The sequence below is a fragment of the Rhinolophus sinicus genome, chromosome 1, assembly GCF_057876585.1.
Source record: "Rhinolophus sinicus isolate RSI-liver-muscle chromosome 1, RSI-T2T, whole genome shotgun sequence".
NCBI classification, from domain to species: Eukaryota; Metazoa; Chordata; class Mammalia; order Chiroptera; family Rhinolophidae; genus Rhinolophus; species Rhinolophus sinicus.
The window spans coordinates 119,169,955-119,187,068 of NC_142501.1; the positions used below are offsets into that span (position 1 = coordinate 119,169,955).

General features: G+C 40.3%; 1 protein-coding gene across 1 annotated transcript in view; it reads left to right on the plus strand.

The window, feature by feature from the left end:
* The first annotated feature begins 4,356 nt into the window (after window positions 1–4,356).
* The window catches only part of TMEM236 (transmembrane protein 236), a 33,824-nt gene continuing 21,066 nt past the window's right edge, over window positions 4,357–17,114 (plus strand). Inside the window, exons 1-2 of the mRNA XM_019752069.3 lie at window positions 4,357–6,410; window positions 16,803–16,875. Coding sequence (XP_019607628.3) covers window positions 6,154–6,410; window positions 16,803–16,875 — 330 coding nt within the window. The 5' untranslated portion in view covers window positions 4,357–6,153. The remainder of the gene's footprint in view (window positions 6,411–16,802; window positions 16,876–17,114) is intronic.

Here is a 17,114-nt window from a genome sequence, read left to right on the forward strand (position 1 = left end):
TCAATAATAGAATCACGAGATAAATGCTGGATATCAAAAGGGTTTCCAAAGTGAAATCTTTGCCCTTACAAAGTTGTTTAATAGCCAGAGAGAGATGAAATTATACTTTCCCATAATACAAATTTAGTATGGACTATGATAACGTAAGATTGGGGAAGGGGGCATATATTAGATAGTGAAGTAATCTTACTGAATTCACGTCAAGTGATTTAATTGGTGACACCTGCTCATGAGAATCGGTCATATATTTTGGAAATACATAAATATTGGACGTGATAAATAATCAGTGCATTAAGCCTAGGGACACACTTTCACCTCTTTCCTAGGCTCTTCAGAGATCCGGCTTGATCGGCTGAGTAGTTTCACTGTCACCAGCCACTGCCTTTTTGCACATCAACCCCATACGATCACAGGAAACAAACCACAGACATGCCAGAACATTCCTAGCAGTTTGTACATTTTGTTTCACAGACTACATTGAAAACAATGAACAAACCTTGAGATTACAAATGATCTTATTAACAGTTTAAGAGACTTTCAATTTTGACTTCCTGCCTCCAGGAAGGAAATGACAGTTGGAAGTGTGGAGAACAGGTGTTGCCCTGGACAGCATGATATCTTCTGCTTACTAAAATAAAAAACATTGCATCAACACTCCTACATGGAAGTGAGTTCTAACCACAAGACTCAGTCTTTCCACCACAGACCCAGCTTCAGAAAACCAAATCTGTTTCCTACCAGGAAGTTGTTAAAGCCAGCATGAAAGAACATACTAAGAGGCATAGTTCTTGGAATCAGTGTTGGATGAATCCACGTAAAGAATTTGGGTGGCTTGAAAATATCCCCCTCCGTGTCGTTCCAATTACTGTAGTACCATTGTGTGGCGGGCTCATCAGGGATTTTAGAAGGCAAAGAATCAGGATTGGCATAAACTTGTCCCAGCTGAAGGGTAGGTGATTTGAAACCCTATCTCATCTCCCTTTGTCTTTTTCTCCAAGTCAGGGGTCTGGTATGTTTTTCCTCCCAGTAGCTTAATGTTGGCACCATGGCAGAACGGCATTCTTTTTCTTTGCCAAGCTTGTGAATTCCAATCTTCCTCGTGAAGGATCCTTCCCGGCCTCCCAATCTATTATGAAAAATGTAGACAAATGACCCTTTAGAAGGACTAAGGACTCTGAAATAATTGAAGGCTCTATGCCTTGTACCAAATACCAGACAGTCCTCTCCAGCCTCTTCCTTTCATGGTTCAGTCCATTCTGGAATATGCCTTTTTGAAGGCACATGGGTTGGAAAAGGTTGAGAAAGGTATTGTAACACTGGGACCTATACAGTATTTGTGAGTGCTTGCAAGGGGGCATAGTCTTTTCTTAACATCCCTGATGAGATGAAGAAACTGCAATCTCGGGGGCTTCATCTTTTCTCCCTTATCTAGAGACCATTCTATGGCGGAAAGAAATGTGGGGCCTGTCAAGGCGACCACGCCAGGAAATTGAAGCTCATGGGCTGAGAGAACAGACTGTATTGGGACAGGTAGTACATGATTTCTCCTGAAAGGTCAGCGTGAGGGGCAGCATTCCTTTGGAATGAAAGATGAGTTAGCCGTTATCAAAGCCTAACACGTCCCCCCTGTGGCCCATGACTTCTTTTCCCCTTCATCTGCTTATGCATTCCTTCTGCAGATATACACTATGTGGTTGGCCCTGTGCTGAGACATGATGATACTGAGATGAAAACAAATGTTCTCTGTCTTCGGGGAGCTTTCGGTGACGCAGTGCACCAACAACAGGGAGGGAAGTGCTGCCATAGAAGTGTGAATGCCTGCAGAGGTGTTTTGACTGCAAAGGAGAAAACACTTCTGCTGGGAAGAGGAGGGGAGGAAAGGTTCACGCAGGGCTTAAACCCGGGGCTGAAGGACGAAGGTTATACTTGTTCACGCTCTCCTGTAAGATCAGGAGAAGGCAGTCAAATCCAACCCAAAATGCCCAGCTAGAAAACAGTTACGGAAGGCTGCTGTTTGCCTCTTGACGATTTCACTGCTCTTTGGTCCTGCCGTCCAAGGGATATGTGGAAGTGGAATTGTGTATTTTGCTTCTGCTGCGAGGTTAGGGAAAACATTAGTGGAGGAAAGATAAAAAAAAAAATCACAAAATTTTTACTAAGCTGGGATTGTTTTGTTTAACTGATTTGTGTTTTCTAATATTTTTGCTTGTGAAATATCACCACATGCAAATATTACCACTATGAAATATTACCACTATGCAAATTTTACTTATTGTTTATTTATTAATAAATAAAAGTGAAAACCCACTCGACCCTACCTCACCCATTCTCCAGGGACAGCACTGTTAGCAGTTTGATGACTGTCTTTCCAGATTTTTAATTTACGTTTAAATCTACAGCTACTGTATTTGAAAACAAAAATGAGATTTTGCCATCCATATTGTTATACATAGCATTGACACCTTGATTTTCTCTCCCACCCATCTCCCCATCTCACTCTGCATCATGACCATTCTTAAAATTGTTCTTCAAAGGAAATATCATTATACAATCTAAAGAAGGTGCTCTGGCAATATATAGATATTGCTTTGAGACAGCAGAAAAAATCAAATAGACCAAAACTCACCTCCTCTGAGATGCCTTCTCTGATCAACTCCACTTGATTTTGTTTTCAGTCCTCTCCTCTGAATCATCCAGTAGTTGTATATATTGTTTCTATATTATATTTAGCCCCTGCTCATAAACATACCCCTTTGTCTTATACTCAAGGCCTTTGGGTGCAAAGAACAAAGACCTCGTTTTGTAAGAATACATGTGAACTGGCAAGATCAACAAGTGAGGGGCTGGTCTTCGTGGTGTGCTGGCGTCTACCTGTTGATTTGTTCCAGTTTTTGGACGCTCTGGATTGGCTTCCTCAATCTACCAACTCTTCTTTACCATTTGGCTTCCATTTGTTCATTCATTTGCTCAGCAAACTGTGAGTGTCAACAACATGCTAAGGGTGGTTCTGGCACATATAGTTTGGATTGCTCTAATTCTGACTCAAAACAATGACCTCCTTTAATTCCACTTATCCAATTCTCCCCATGTTTCTTAGTTCACATTCCTAAGGATGAGAAAGCAATTGGCCCAATTTATGCCCGGCCATACTTCGATGGCTGAACAATGCGGCCAAAGCCTATTCTCCAAACGTGGCTGGAGAAGGGAGATGGAGGACAGAGGGCAGACTAGCCCTTCACAGCCCTAACCTGCCCAGCTCACTCCATGAGTGTTCTCAGGTCTTACCTGGGGTTTGTGTCATGTCCCTAACCAGAGTGTACAAGGTCGGACAATTAAGTTTGTGAACCCCTCCTAGAAAAAGTGCTACATACCTCACTGCTGAATATCACTACGGTCACCTTCGAAGTACTCCCCTTGGGAAGCTATGCACCGATGCCAGCACCTAGTCCACCCTTCAAAGCAACTTTGGAACTCTTTTTCTAGAATGGCCATCAGAGCTGTTGTCATATTACCCTTGATGTCCTGAATGTCATCAAATATCTTCCTTTCAGTATTTCCTTTATCTTCAGGTAAAGAAAGAAGTCACTGGGGGCCAGATCAGGTGAGTAGAGAGGGTGTTCCAATACAGTTATTTGTTTACTGGCTAAAAACGCCCTCACAGACAGTGCCATGTGAGCTGGTGCATTGTCGCGATGCCAGAGCCATGAAATGTTGGCAAAAAGTTCAGGTCGTCTAACTTTTTCACATAGCCTTTTCAGCATTTCCAAATAGTAAACTTGGTTTTACTATTTGTACCAGTTCATACAAATTCATAATGAATAATCCCTCTGATATCAAAAAAGGTTAGCAACATCGTTGCAACAAGTTCACAGACTTAATTGTCAGACCTTGTAAGTCAATATGGACTCTGTCTCTGCCATGACAGCACACAATAGATGTTCAATGAACAGTGCTAACACAGTCCTTCCTTTACATGGAGTTGAGCTCACTGAGGGCAGAGGGAGAGAAGCACAACCTCCATCCACCCAGAGAAAGCGCAGCTAGTTATCACAGCATTCCACGTGGCAGGTTTTGCTCACATTCTCAGTGTTGTCTGGGAAGGTGAAGAGAGATTAGAAACCCCAGGAAAATAACAGGTAAGAAATACAAAGGGAATGTCAGTTTTAAATTCCCATACATGGGGAAAAAAATTGAGCATTTAAAATGGAATTATAGACCTGGGCATGAGTCCTTTGTCCTGAAGCCAGGCTATTTTTATTCAACTACTTTCTTCAAATGCTCAGGTCACAATTCCTATAAATACGCAAAGTTTGTATATGAAGTCGTAATACAACATAGCACTGATGACTTAAGACAGAGGGTTAGGACAGTAAAATATAATTTGTGTCTTTTAAATAGAAATTTTTTATTAAGGATGATATAGAGAATTGATGTCACCTATATGATATTAGAAATAGTTGGTGACAGAACTGCTGCTCAGATGGTTTTCTACCCCATCCTTCCATATTCTTGTCACCGTTCTTCCAAGTCTCTTCTTTCACTGAGAGGACTTTTGCTAAACTTCAGTGAATTCGAAATTCAAGTTCAGATAAAATAACTAGATATCCTGCAGTGGGAGGGCAGGAGGCGTGACTCCCCAAAGCTAGCTGCCCAAAATCCTAGGTGCGTCTGGAGAGCCAGGCAGCATAGGGCCCCTTCCGCAAAGGGCCTTGGGAGAGAGGAGCCTAGAGAACACTGGCTCACGCCAGTCTGACAGCAGGCACAAAGGGAGCCATCTAAAGAGCAAGTACAGGGTAGGCATTCGCACTGGTGTCTGTGGATGCAGTGCTCTCCTCATCGCTCCTGCTCCCTGTGTTTTAGCCGAGGCTCGCATCTCTTGCCCACAATCCTCTGTCACTCCCAGCTGGCTTCCTGCTCCCAGGTTAACGCTGCTTCTGTCCTTCCTCCACACATGCACTCAACTGTCCTTTCCAGATGATCAAGTGACTCCTTTAGTTCAGAAAAAGTTGCTTTTATATTCACACGCACCGCAAATCCATCATGGGACATTTACATTCTGATCCCAGCTGATGTTTACAACCTCTCCCTCCCCTATTTCCGCATGCCCCACCAGACTAACTTGTTGCAGTCTCCTTGCTCCTTTCTACTGCCTAAGAGGTCACTGACACCCAACCCCCTCCATCCCGCCCTCTCTGTCCTATCTTTCCTTCCCCTTCCCAGAGCCTAAACAGGAAGTTCTCTTCTGTGTTACCATAGCATTTGGGTTGTGGTTCTGACTTCAGTTATTTTTCTGTTGCTCATAGGTTTGTTTCCTCCAGTGGACTGTGGACATTTGGAAGGCAGGGACCTTCCGTCACTCGTTCATCCTCACACCCAACACCTAGCACAGGTGCTAAGGAAGGATTTTCATGGAGACAACTGTTGTCTTTTAAGCATTTGATGCACTTTCAGACTAGATGTAGATAGCTCTTAATTTAGTGTTAATCCTCATAACAGGTTTTTAATATGGCCATTAGTTTCCTGACCAGCAAAAGAAAAATAACGTTAATCTGTATTACGTAGCAATGAGTGTGTAAGAACAAATATTTCAAGTACCAGGAAGAAGTCGAGTTAGGGAGTTGGCAAAGCAAATCTAAACTCCGACTTGTCCAGTACTTTGAAGAAAAATGAGGGGCCGTTTTCCAAGACGAAGACTCAGGTTTTGGGTAATTCACGTTGCCTGAATTTGCTTAGATATAAAAAGAGGGGGTTGGGTCCCCCTTTAACTGTAAAATTACATTCTTCTAATGGTCCTACTTAACAAGTGTTAAATATTACACAGACGTTTTATGGGTTCAAATTAGCAATAAAAGCTACGTTAAAAAATATCTTCTTAACAGTGCTTCAAAGCATGTTCCGAAGTTTATTTGACTTCTAATAATGGTTGTGCAAACGCATGAGGTGATCACGTCCACAACTGCTCTGTTTCTTTAAGAGAACTCGGTTGTTAAGTTGGAAGATCATTGAACCATATGAGGGTCAATAAAAGAATAAAAAGTCACTGGTTGGTGATCGGAGTACAAGGAACTTGATCCTCGCTCAGTATCTGTGTGTCCATATGCTGCCTGGTCAGAGGGGGAGCGTCTGGTCCTCAGCAGCACACACTTCCTCGGGATGGCTTCTGGAAGAATAATCAAGCTTGTGGTGTTTGAGCTTCTTCAGTTTGCTGCTTTCTCCATACCCACACTTGTGACTGTGGAACAGTTTGCCGCTGCCTATCAAAGGACAAGGGAAACACCTGAGAAAACGCATTATTGGCTGATTGTTTCCTGTTCGATTGCCTATGTGGCTTCAGTGAGTCTCTTGATTTGGGTTCCCGTAAAAGTTATCTTATACAAGAAGCCGCATCTTTCCAAAAAAATTAAAGGATGGTAAGTAAAAATATTCATTAGCGGGGAATCCCTCAGATGTTTTCAAGGATAGTTCTTCATGTACTATGTGTAAGGATGTTAGCATAGCAGAAATGGACATAATGTAAGATTAAAGAGAAGTAACAATCATGGTTTCTATAAATGTTTCAATATTATGCGATCTTCCATATTTTTGTAGGGTCATAACAAATTCCACTTGTTCATACGATAGGCATTAGTGTGAGTCCATGACACCCTGAGCAGTAAATGTTGGACCTAATTCCTCTGTATACTTAACTGCCTAAAGTTATCACAGTTAGTTTACAGAAATCATAATTGCAAGATTATAATACAGAATTTTACTTTTGTATAAAACTGAAAGTAATGTCTGTTTTAATGTTTTAAAATGTTTCCATTGCGTGTTTTGCAGGTCTAAGGCCTCCTTTGACCATTAAACAACTGAGATTTTTAAGCAACTGGTTCCTTTAATTAGATTTTTAAAAATACTATGTTGGTAAATTCTTTCACCCTGGTGGGGGTGTGTGGAGTACTGCAATAATAATACAAAAATATTTTAAATAAATTAAGACTTAGTGTTGATTTAACGAACAGTTTAGCTAATGTCTATATCAACCCACGTAAAAGTGATGAGAACAGGTAATCTCTAATACTAATAGGTTTTTTATTTTAGATCTTCAGATCTGATTCTTACTCATCTGGGATTTCTTTATTTTCTTTGATAACTTACATTTTCTTTTATCCTGATCTTTTATTTTAAAGTTGAACAACATAGAATGCATTTGAAAAGCAAGGAGTTGGGAATTTGAACATAAGCAAGGGTAGACATGTGAAAATAATAACTCCAGCAATATAGCTAGTAATACTGTTGGGAGGGTGCAGAGGGGGAGAGCTGAAGTGTGGAGTTCATGAAGTGCCCTTTAGATAGTGATACCGATACCGGAATTGGCCTCGAGAACCCTACTTACCAGCAGACTTTCAATTCCCAGTGGGCAGAGCTCCTAAGGGGTTTCGGAAATAAACCATTTGGTTGGCACTGCTTTTATCAGTGAGGTTCGGGGTTTTTGTAAACCTTGACCCAAAGGCTCACGACCTAAGGGGTGGGTTTAGAGCTCTCCACTCCTTACACAACCTGGGAGTTGCTTTGATTGAGCCTTCTGCCTGGTGGAAGGTTCAGATGACCACAGGAGTAAACCAACGAGAAGCTGGTGCCCACCAGCCCGGGATGGGGCTCTTTTATCTTTTTTCTTTTATAGCTCAAATTCCTAGGCCTCTAGGTTCTTCATATCATTGAGGCAGCAAACCTTCCTATGGCATATATCATCATCATCACTATTAAGCTATAATTACTTCTTTGCTGATCACTTACGTGCTAACAGATTTATATATGAATTTCATTTCATCCTGTACCACCTCATGAAGTGAGTATTCTCATAAGTTTATCATTATTATTCGCAAGAGGAAACTGAGGATTAGAGAGCTATGCAAATTTCCCGGTCAGTTAACTAGTGAGTGGAGGGGCCAGACTTCAGACCCAGGTCCCCCTGACTCCATAAGTAGTACTTCGAACCACTACTACTTAATCTCCTGGGGCAATTTAGAGTAAGGAAGAGAGTAGTCCCTTGTTTCTACTCCACAGAACACATATTTCCCTTGTACACTTCCTTGTGCTAAGCTGTCTTGGGCTGTCAGAACAATTACATCTGTCAGTGATTCTTTTCGGGAAATACTCTTCTGGTCTTTCATTTCTGTTTGTGGGTATGGCTAGCCACAAGTGTCCTAACTAGTTTTAGATATGACAGGTTATCTGTAATTTCAGTGAAACTCAAACTATTTCCTCATGGCCTCATTCATAAGTCCTATCATATTGTTATCTCTTCCTGGCACAGGAGAGAAGAAATAGCAACTGAGCACTATTCTAGGACCTTCTTCATTTTGTACTGTTAGATTTGAACTTTACAACCATCTAGTGAGGTTTGTGCCAGTGTTTTCATTTTAGAGATGAAGAAACAGAAACTCGAAGAAATGATTAACCTTGTCAAGTGATAAAGTTTGTAAATGGTGGAGCTAGGATCTGTGAGCCCAGATCAATCTGATTCTGTGTATTATCTCTATTTCATGCAACTTTTTCTTTATTCTTTCTGACTTTGAATGCCAAGTATGTTTCAAGAGAACAAGAGAAATTCAACTCTTTTCATGTCACTAGGATACATTTCCCCAAAAGATGTATATTTGGATATTATATATGATTCCCAAAAGATGAGTATTTGGATATTTTAATATATGTGGCAATATAGAGTGTGTCGTATATCTTAATCGCTAGATGAAGATGATACAAAAATAATTGCTGCTATAGAAAGTAGGTGTTAAAAGTATGAATTATTTTTGAAGAATACTTAAATTGTTGCTTCTGTGAAATTCCATAGATCCTTAGCTTTCACAGATACATTGTGGATGAGCCTGTTGGAGAACCTCCCTGTAGGTCCACATGGGCATCCTGAGTCCAGGAGAGAGTGAGTCATCCAGCTAGTAAGGGATGTGTCCTGGAAACACAGACTGGGACGTCCAGACCTGAGTTCAAATCCCAGCTTTGACATTGACTATGACACCTGTGTGAGTTATTTAAATTCCTTGAATTTTAGTTTTCTCATGAGCATAACAGGGACAACCTAGTTTCTTCCTCGGAGTGTTATTTGAAGAAACTGAATGAGACTATGCACATAAAGTTCCGAGCATAGCCTGGCACCTCAATATTAGTGTGACTACCTCAGGCTGAATTTAGTATTTCCGTGTAAAACATGATCTTGTTTAATCCTTAGAATGACTCTGAGAATTGGTAGGACTGATGATACAATTGATAAAATGGAAGAAAACTATATACTATTTAAGTGATGTCTCACAGATCTCTTTTATTGTTTGAGAATAATTAAGGCCAATATAGTGCTACCATGACTATCTTCTAAAGTATTTTGCATATACACAGTGCTTTTATGTTTTATTTCATTCACTTGACCTGCAGGTCAGTGTTGTAAAGTTGACCACATAGATATAATTCCCATATTATCAGTAAAAAAACAGTGTCAGAGAGCTGAAGACATACGCACTAAATCAACAGTGGAGTCTGAAGTTTGCTCTTGTTAAACACTTCCTCATTCTTTAGAATGATTGTTCTTTTTTGGAGGATGCCTTTCATAACTCATAATTATGAATCATAATTCATAATTACTCTAGACGTGATGTGCCAGGAATCTTGGGCAGTGCCAAGATTGAGAGACTCCACCCTTTGGGACTACATTTTACCTTGCTTAACTCCTTAACATACTCAACAAGATGTTGCTATTTATTTGTTTAAGGCAGGGGTAGTAATAGTAATAGTACTTGTCATTGTAGTAAAATAAGAGCAAATATTTACTGAACAGTTACTATGGACCAAGAATAGTTGTAAACATTGTATTTTAATTAATTCTGTAACCTTTTTATGTAAGAACACTTATAGTGCCCATTTTACAAATAAGGAAATTGGGCACAGAGATGAAAAGACCACACTGCTAGTGAGTACTGGACCCAGCATGTCTGCCTCCAGAGCACCTTACTATTCTTGCTATTCCATGGCAACACACACACAAGTGATGTGCACAGCACCCATAACATCTGGGCATGCCGGACAGATGGGCTAACCTGAAGGAAATAGGGCTCGTGCTTTTCAGCACCTCTGAGAAGGTCATCGATAAACTACTATGAACTAAATAAACACTGGCACTTAACAGAGAGTTACTTCTTCCCAGAACATTCCCTGTTCTCTCAGTGGGTCTGTCATTTTCTGAAATACTCAGAAGGCATAATTGTGTGATGCTTGACTAGGCTTTCTCTGCCTTGGTCACACCCCCATATTCAGAAATCAGCAAAACGACATTTATTTTTGCTTTTTCTCTCCCAGCATATGCACTAACTCACCAGATTCCATTAATGCTTCCTCTTTCATCTCTCTTGCATCAGCTCCTGGTTCTCCATGACTGTTTTCCTCACCCTCGTGAGGCCCTCATTTCCAGGACCTATCCATACACTGGCATGGTTTCCCAAGTTTTCATATGGCCATATCCTGTGTCAGAGCATCGGTCCTGGTTGTTTTGGTCAAGGAAGCATGAAGAGCATTTCATTAACTAATGCTGGGGCTCAGGCACCCTTCACCGCTGGTGTTCTTGCCCTTTTCATCTTCTCTCCACTCTCTCTTTCCCTCGCAGTCCCAGCTGATAGACTAATAATCTTCTTGAAAAGTGTTCTCTGCATATCAGTTCCACCCCCCACAAAAATGTACTCTTCCTCTTACTTGCACAATTCAATGTTGATATGACAGCAGAGAATCGTAAAGCAGGAAGGCACCTTAGCTGCTTTTCTGCGCTATTTCTCACAATACAGATAAACAGTCTGCCTCTGAACTTAAAGAGGATTTACTACCTTTTGTATCTCTAACTATGAGTATAGTCTTCCATATTCCCTTATATGAAAATAAAATCTGCCATCATAGGACTTTCTCCCCATCTGTGTAGACTTCACGTCCTCTGCCCTCCCCTTTTATGCCAGTGAATTTGGCGATGGCCAGGAGCTCTGCCTACCCCCCACCCCGATTTTCCCTCTTCATTGCTCTCCGAGCACCCTCATGGGTTCTGATAATGTAAACTGCCACTTGTATGATGGCGAGTCCCCAAATTGTGTCTTCAGTAGTGGCTTCTCTGTGCTCACTGTACATCTATTAAAGCTTTTCAAATATTTGAAGATAGGCACATCGCTCTTCCAGCGGACCTTATCTCATTCACAGCCTTCTACATCTTTTATGCAGGGTCCAGGTGTCATCAGTTTTTCTTGTCCTGTGATTTCTTGTATTACCCTTTTGGATGTCTCCTTGGGATGCTGGCTGGCTTATTAATGTCTGGATGTGATCTCATGGATACTCTGATGTCCTATTGACTTCAGCTCTTGATGTGATGTATTGACTTCAATTGCAACTGTGTCACTTATTTCATAAGTGAGAGTGTGGTTGACGAAAATTCCTGAAAAATCTTGCTCTCAAGTCTGTTTCCTCATTATGTGCTTAGGCAGCTCCCATGAGCCTGTAAGTGCCTCACAGGGACAGTGCATCTTGCGTGTCTTTCTGTCCTTTGAGCAGAGTGTAGTACACACATTTAACCACAGTGTAGATGAATGGGAGAATGGATGGATCTTGAACTATTTTTTTTTAACCTGAACTCTGTAATTTACTCTTATCCCTGTTAAATACCATTATATTGCTTTTAGCCATAGTATTTTTAATAGGTTGCATTCTTCTCCGTCCTGATTGTGTCACCCAAAATGCTAGTTGTCTCACTTGATTTTGTGTCATCTGCAGATGAGATAAGCGTATCTTCCTTGTCTCCCAGAGTTACTACTAAATGTGTTAGATGGCACAGTTTTAATAGAAATCCTCCAGGTTAACAGTCATCCACGAATCCGCTCTCAGGGTTTGTTGGAATAGCTATGAATTTACCTATTTGAACTTCCTTCCAGTTCCCATTTCTCATTCACTCAGTCCCTCTTTTACTAAACATTTGCTGAGTAGCCATTGACTGCCTGGCAGATCTATGCAATGTGGACGTCGCTATCCTAGTCTCACTATATCCTAGGACTTGCCCCGGCATTCAGGACCGTCCATCCTCCGACTTCTGCTATCTCCATTTCCGGACTGCCTCCCTGCATAGATTCTTCATTCTAATGGGCATTATTCCCTGACTATCATAGGGAGATACCTGACTACACATTAGGTATTGTCTCCTTCTCCAGGGAGCATGTTACTGTGGACACTGCACAGTTCCATGTTAAACCAATTGCATAGTAATAGAAAACACCCAAAATGCTGGTTGTCTCACTTGATTACTAAATCGCTAAATAGTATGTGACTCACCACAGGGTCTTGATAAGCCAAGAGAAGAGTCATCAAAACTTAGTACTGATGGTCGGGAAGGTACCCTTTTTGATTCATTGTTCCTCTCCCTTCCCACCCCATGAGACCACCAATGCCCTGCAGGTGTTCAGTAGATGGGGTTTGTGGACTCAGGCTTATGAAGAGAGCACTGTGCTTTAGAGGAGTTAGGGAGTCCACCAAAGGCAGCTGGATTTGAGCCAAGCTGGGAGCAGGAAGACATTCCAGAGGGAGCGATGAATATGAGTAATGAGCTGACATAGGAATAAGCACGACTTCTGTAAGGGGTGGGAGAAGGCCAACTTGCTGAGAAAGGAGGGAGTAGAGAGAAGTGGACTGGACAGTATTGCAGAATGGATAGGAGTGTGAGTTTTGGAGTCAGAAAGACCTGGATTAGGTAGAACTCATCTGTCACCCAGCTTTGGGGTCTTGGGCAAATGAAACCTTCATCATCACTTTCTTCATCTGTAACCTAGGGCTGATACCCCCACTCAGAAAGTTGTTGTGGGGTTTGAGTAATGTCTGTAAAATGGAGTAGAGCTCCCTGGGCTTAGTGTAGAGGGGGAGGGTTACTGCTGGAGAGTTCAGGCCATATTGTGGGAAGCCTTGAAAGACAGGAAAGGAAATGTTGGCTTAATGATTTAGGTAAAAGAGAACCTTTGTGAGTTTTTGAGCAGAGTGGTTTCCCAAGTTATTATCTGAACTTTCCCCTCTCCACGCTTCCTCTGTGAGAAATCTCAGGGCCAGAATTCTTGTTGCACAAACAGAAATCTTTGACTCACCATGGCTGAGCGCAGGTCTTTCTTTACAGGCCTGCTTGTGGGAGAGTCCTCCGTTTTGACAATTTACTACAGATATCTACAGCGCTCTACTCTGGAAATTATACCATGTCCACAGTTCCTTGTCTTCAGCCAGTCTGCATCGTGATGTTAGCCTCGTATTAGTGTCAGCTTGTGTACACCTTCAAAGGATTGTCTATGATATTTCTAACAGAAATGCTATTACTCATTGGATTAGTTTTCTAGGACTGTTCTTATGAAGTACCGCAAACTTGGTGGTATAAACAACAGAAATTTATTGTATCCCAGTTCTGGAGGCTGGAAGTCTGAGATCAAAGTGTTGGTAGAGCTGGTTGCTTCTGAAGGCCACGAGGTAGAATCTGTTCCAGGCCTCTCTCCCAGATTCTGTTGTTTTGCTGGCACCATTTAGCATTCCTTGGCTTGGAGATGCATCATCCTGACTGATCTGCACCTTCATCTCCACATGGCATCTTCCTGCATTTCTTCACATAATCTTCCCTCTGTACATATCTTTCTCCTAATTTTCCCTTCTTATAAGGACACCGGTCATATTGGATTAGAGCCCACCCTAATGACTTCATCTTAACTTATTACCTCTGTAAAGACCCTGTTTCCAAATAAGGTCACATTATTAGGTACTAGGGTTTGGAATTTCCAACCTATCTTTTGGGGGGACATAATTCAACCCATAACACTCTTTAATAAATTATGAACATATGCTAGCAGTAAGTCAAGGTTTCCAAATACAGATTATCGTTATTTCTGGTTAAATAAAACAGAGACTTGGATTGATATTTATTTAATAACTATTCTATCTGTTCATTTAGTATTTATTGAATTCCTACTATGTGCCAGACACTCTCTGGCATCATGAGGTCCTTGAACTTGGATGAGAAGCACGTTACATTTTTATTTCCACTAACCTCTAATTGAAAACTAACACTTCTTGTCATTTTCAAAGTTGGTAACAAACTACAGTGGTATTAGCAGGACCTCTAACTTTATGACATCTATCTTTTAATAACACATATCTCAGATTTTTCATATCACAATGTACAGTTGCTGCATGTACTTCAGAATATGATTTATGATCTTTGCTACCTTGAAATTATGAATGATTACATTTTCCACTAGATCTTGAGTATTTCAAAGAATATAAGGAGACTGTGTTCATAGGTAGGCATGTTTATTAATATATCAAAATATTTTAAGGTTTTGCATAATTTTTTCAACATAATTGCTTTGTTTTATAAGTCTATGTATTTTATTTTGTGCATTTAAACATTCTATTCTGAGAAGTGTCCATAAGATTCACCAGATTCCCAGAAGTTTCATTGCACAAACAAGTTTGAAAAGTGTTGTTCTAGATGGTGGAAAGAAAGTAGTGAGCAACATAGCTAGGGCCTCTGCTCCCAAGGGGCTCACCTTGGGTGTGGACACAGAGGGATGTGACAAATATGCAAGTAATAAAATAATCAGCAGAATTTCAGGAAGTCATATATAATATATATGCGTCAGAAGTATCTGGATGTTGATGGTAACCACTTTGAGCACCTCTTGTAATTGCAGAAGTCACATATGACTTGTATTCATCTTTTGTTATTGGTGTATGCTGAGTATTACAATTTTAATACAATTTTCCTTTCTTAAAATGTTTATGCATTTCTTTGGCGATATATATATATATATATATATATATATATATATATATATATATATATTTATTTATTTATTATTATTATTTTTTTATGACAACAAGTTGCCAAACATGGAAGATCCAGTAGTAGAGAGTCCCTGGCAGTAGGAATAGCCAGCGTATGACTTGGAGGTGGGGCAAGCTTGGTATAACCAGACGGCCAGTGTGGCCAGACTTAAGTAGGTGTTGGGGGAGATGCAGGTCATTGCAAGTGAGGAGGAAAGTAGGAGAAATAAGAGAAATGCATTATGGGGAGCAGTGTAGGCTAGGGTAATAAGTTTCAATTTTATTCTAATTGTTCATTGTGCTCCTATCACCACGATCCATCCATAGGATTCTTTTCATCTTGCAAAACTGAAACTCTACCCATTCAACAATAACTCCCCAGTCTTTCCATACTCCAGCATTGGAGACTGTGGAGCAGGACAGTGATAAGATGTGTTTTACATTTGAAAATATGACTGTTGACTCTATGGAGAAAGTGTTGCTAGAATAGACGCATGAACAGGAAACCACTTAGAAAACACTGCAGAGGAGAGATGATAGTAGATGAACCCTGGTGTTAGCAGAGCATAGATCCCAAATGTATTTTGGCAGTAAATGAGATAGGATTTGATGATGATCAGAACAGGTATGGAGAAGGATGTGCGTAGGTTCTTCTTTAGGCATGTTAAGTCTGAGTTGCCTTCTAGACATCCAAGTAGAGGTGTCAAGTAGACAGCTGAAGTATAAGTCCAGGGCTCAAGATAGAGGCCAGTCTCTATATATTATAATAGGTTTGGGAGTCATGGGCAAGTGGGTGGTATTTAAAGCCATGGGATTGGCTGAGATAGTCAAGGGAGATCATGAAGACTAAGAAGAGGTGCAGGAGTAGTTCCTGGGATACTCTTCATCTTTTAGAAGTCAAGCTGAGAAGAGGACTCTATGAATGCTGCAGCCAGTCTTAGAGAGTTGAGTGTTGCAAGAACCTGGATCTGGGCTCAGAAAAGGAGGCAAAGTGACTGATTTAAAATCCCATCATGCTTCTGGTTTTAACAGGGCGTGCTGGTTCTGGTTTGTATCTATACCTAGAACATCTGAGATGGGGCTGGAATAGAGGGACACCTGTCAGGACCCAGGAGAAATTCTTTGTCATTTGAAAGACTCCAATACTTTTTGTACTTAGAAACACACTATCCTATAAATGTAATAAATATATTACGTATTTAACTAAGGAAATAGGAGGTAAATATTTCTTTATAGAAAATCTTTAAGTATATTTTGTCTTCCCCTAAATTGATGATGCTAAATGTGTAACTATGTTTAAATTCTCCCTGCCATAAGATAGAATATTGAATACATATTCTATCTCAATAACTGATTGATTGATTGATCTTGCAAGATTTAAGAAATGGTCCAAAAACAAGTTTGAAAAATTATGTGATTTTCATGTATATATGTGTGTGTTTTTTTTTGGGGGGGGGGCAGTTCAAACAAAAGATATCCAAATATTTTCAATCTAAGTCGTCCTTAAGTATCCAAATATCATCTCTAAATGTATTTGTTTGAAAAATCGATTTTACCACATGGGGCATCATATAACTTAAAAAAATTGTGCTGTTCTTTTTTTACCAGTTGGTCATCAGAGCTTGAACTCGGGCAGGATTCTAATTAATGAAATGTAAAACTGTTGCATGTCATGTGTCTTACACTGTGAGCTTTTAGTTGTCTGTGACTTGTTAGTTATTTGGAAATCTGTCCTCCTTTGTTCTAGAAAAGCATTCTGTTTTTTTGGCCTGTGTTCCCCTTTGCCATACTAAAGCATTTGGGAAATGGAAATAGGGAAGCAGTAGCTTCTTAGAAAAACTATTGATGAATGGAACAGGAACTGCAAAATTAGCAAAAACTAACAGGAAGTGTTGATCTTGTACATTGCTGCTTTTGCTTATTCTTTTCTCCTTTGCTAGGAGACCTGTTATGATGATGTGTGTAGTACTCACCACACTCCCCAGCTTCAGCTTTTCTATAGCAGTGACTGAGGTATGGCATTTTGATTTCTTCTACTGCAAGATTTTGAGATTTAAAAATTTCCTCTGTTATTGGGATTGGATAGAGTGGTTACCCAACAAATTCCTTAAAGTTTATTTCATCCAGTCTTCTTCCAAATGTGTGTGTATATATATATATATATATATATATATATATATATATATATATATATATATATAGTATTCAGATGATTGTTACTCCTGAGATTGTGGAGGAAAGTCTAACAGCCA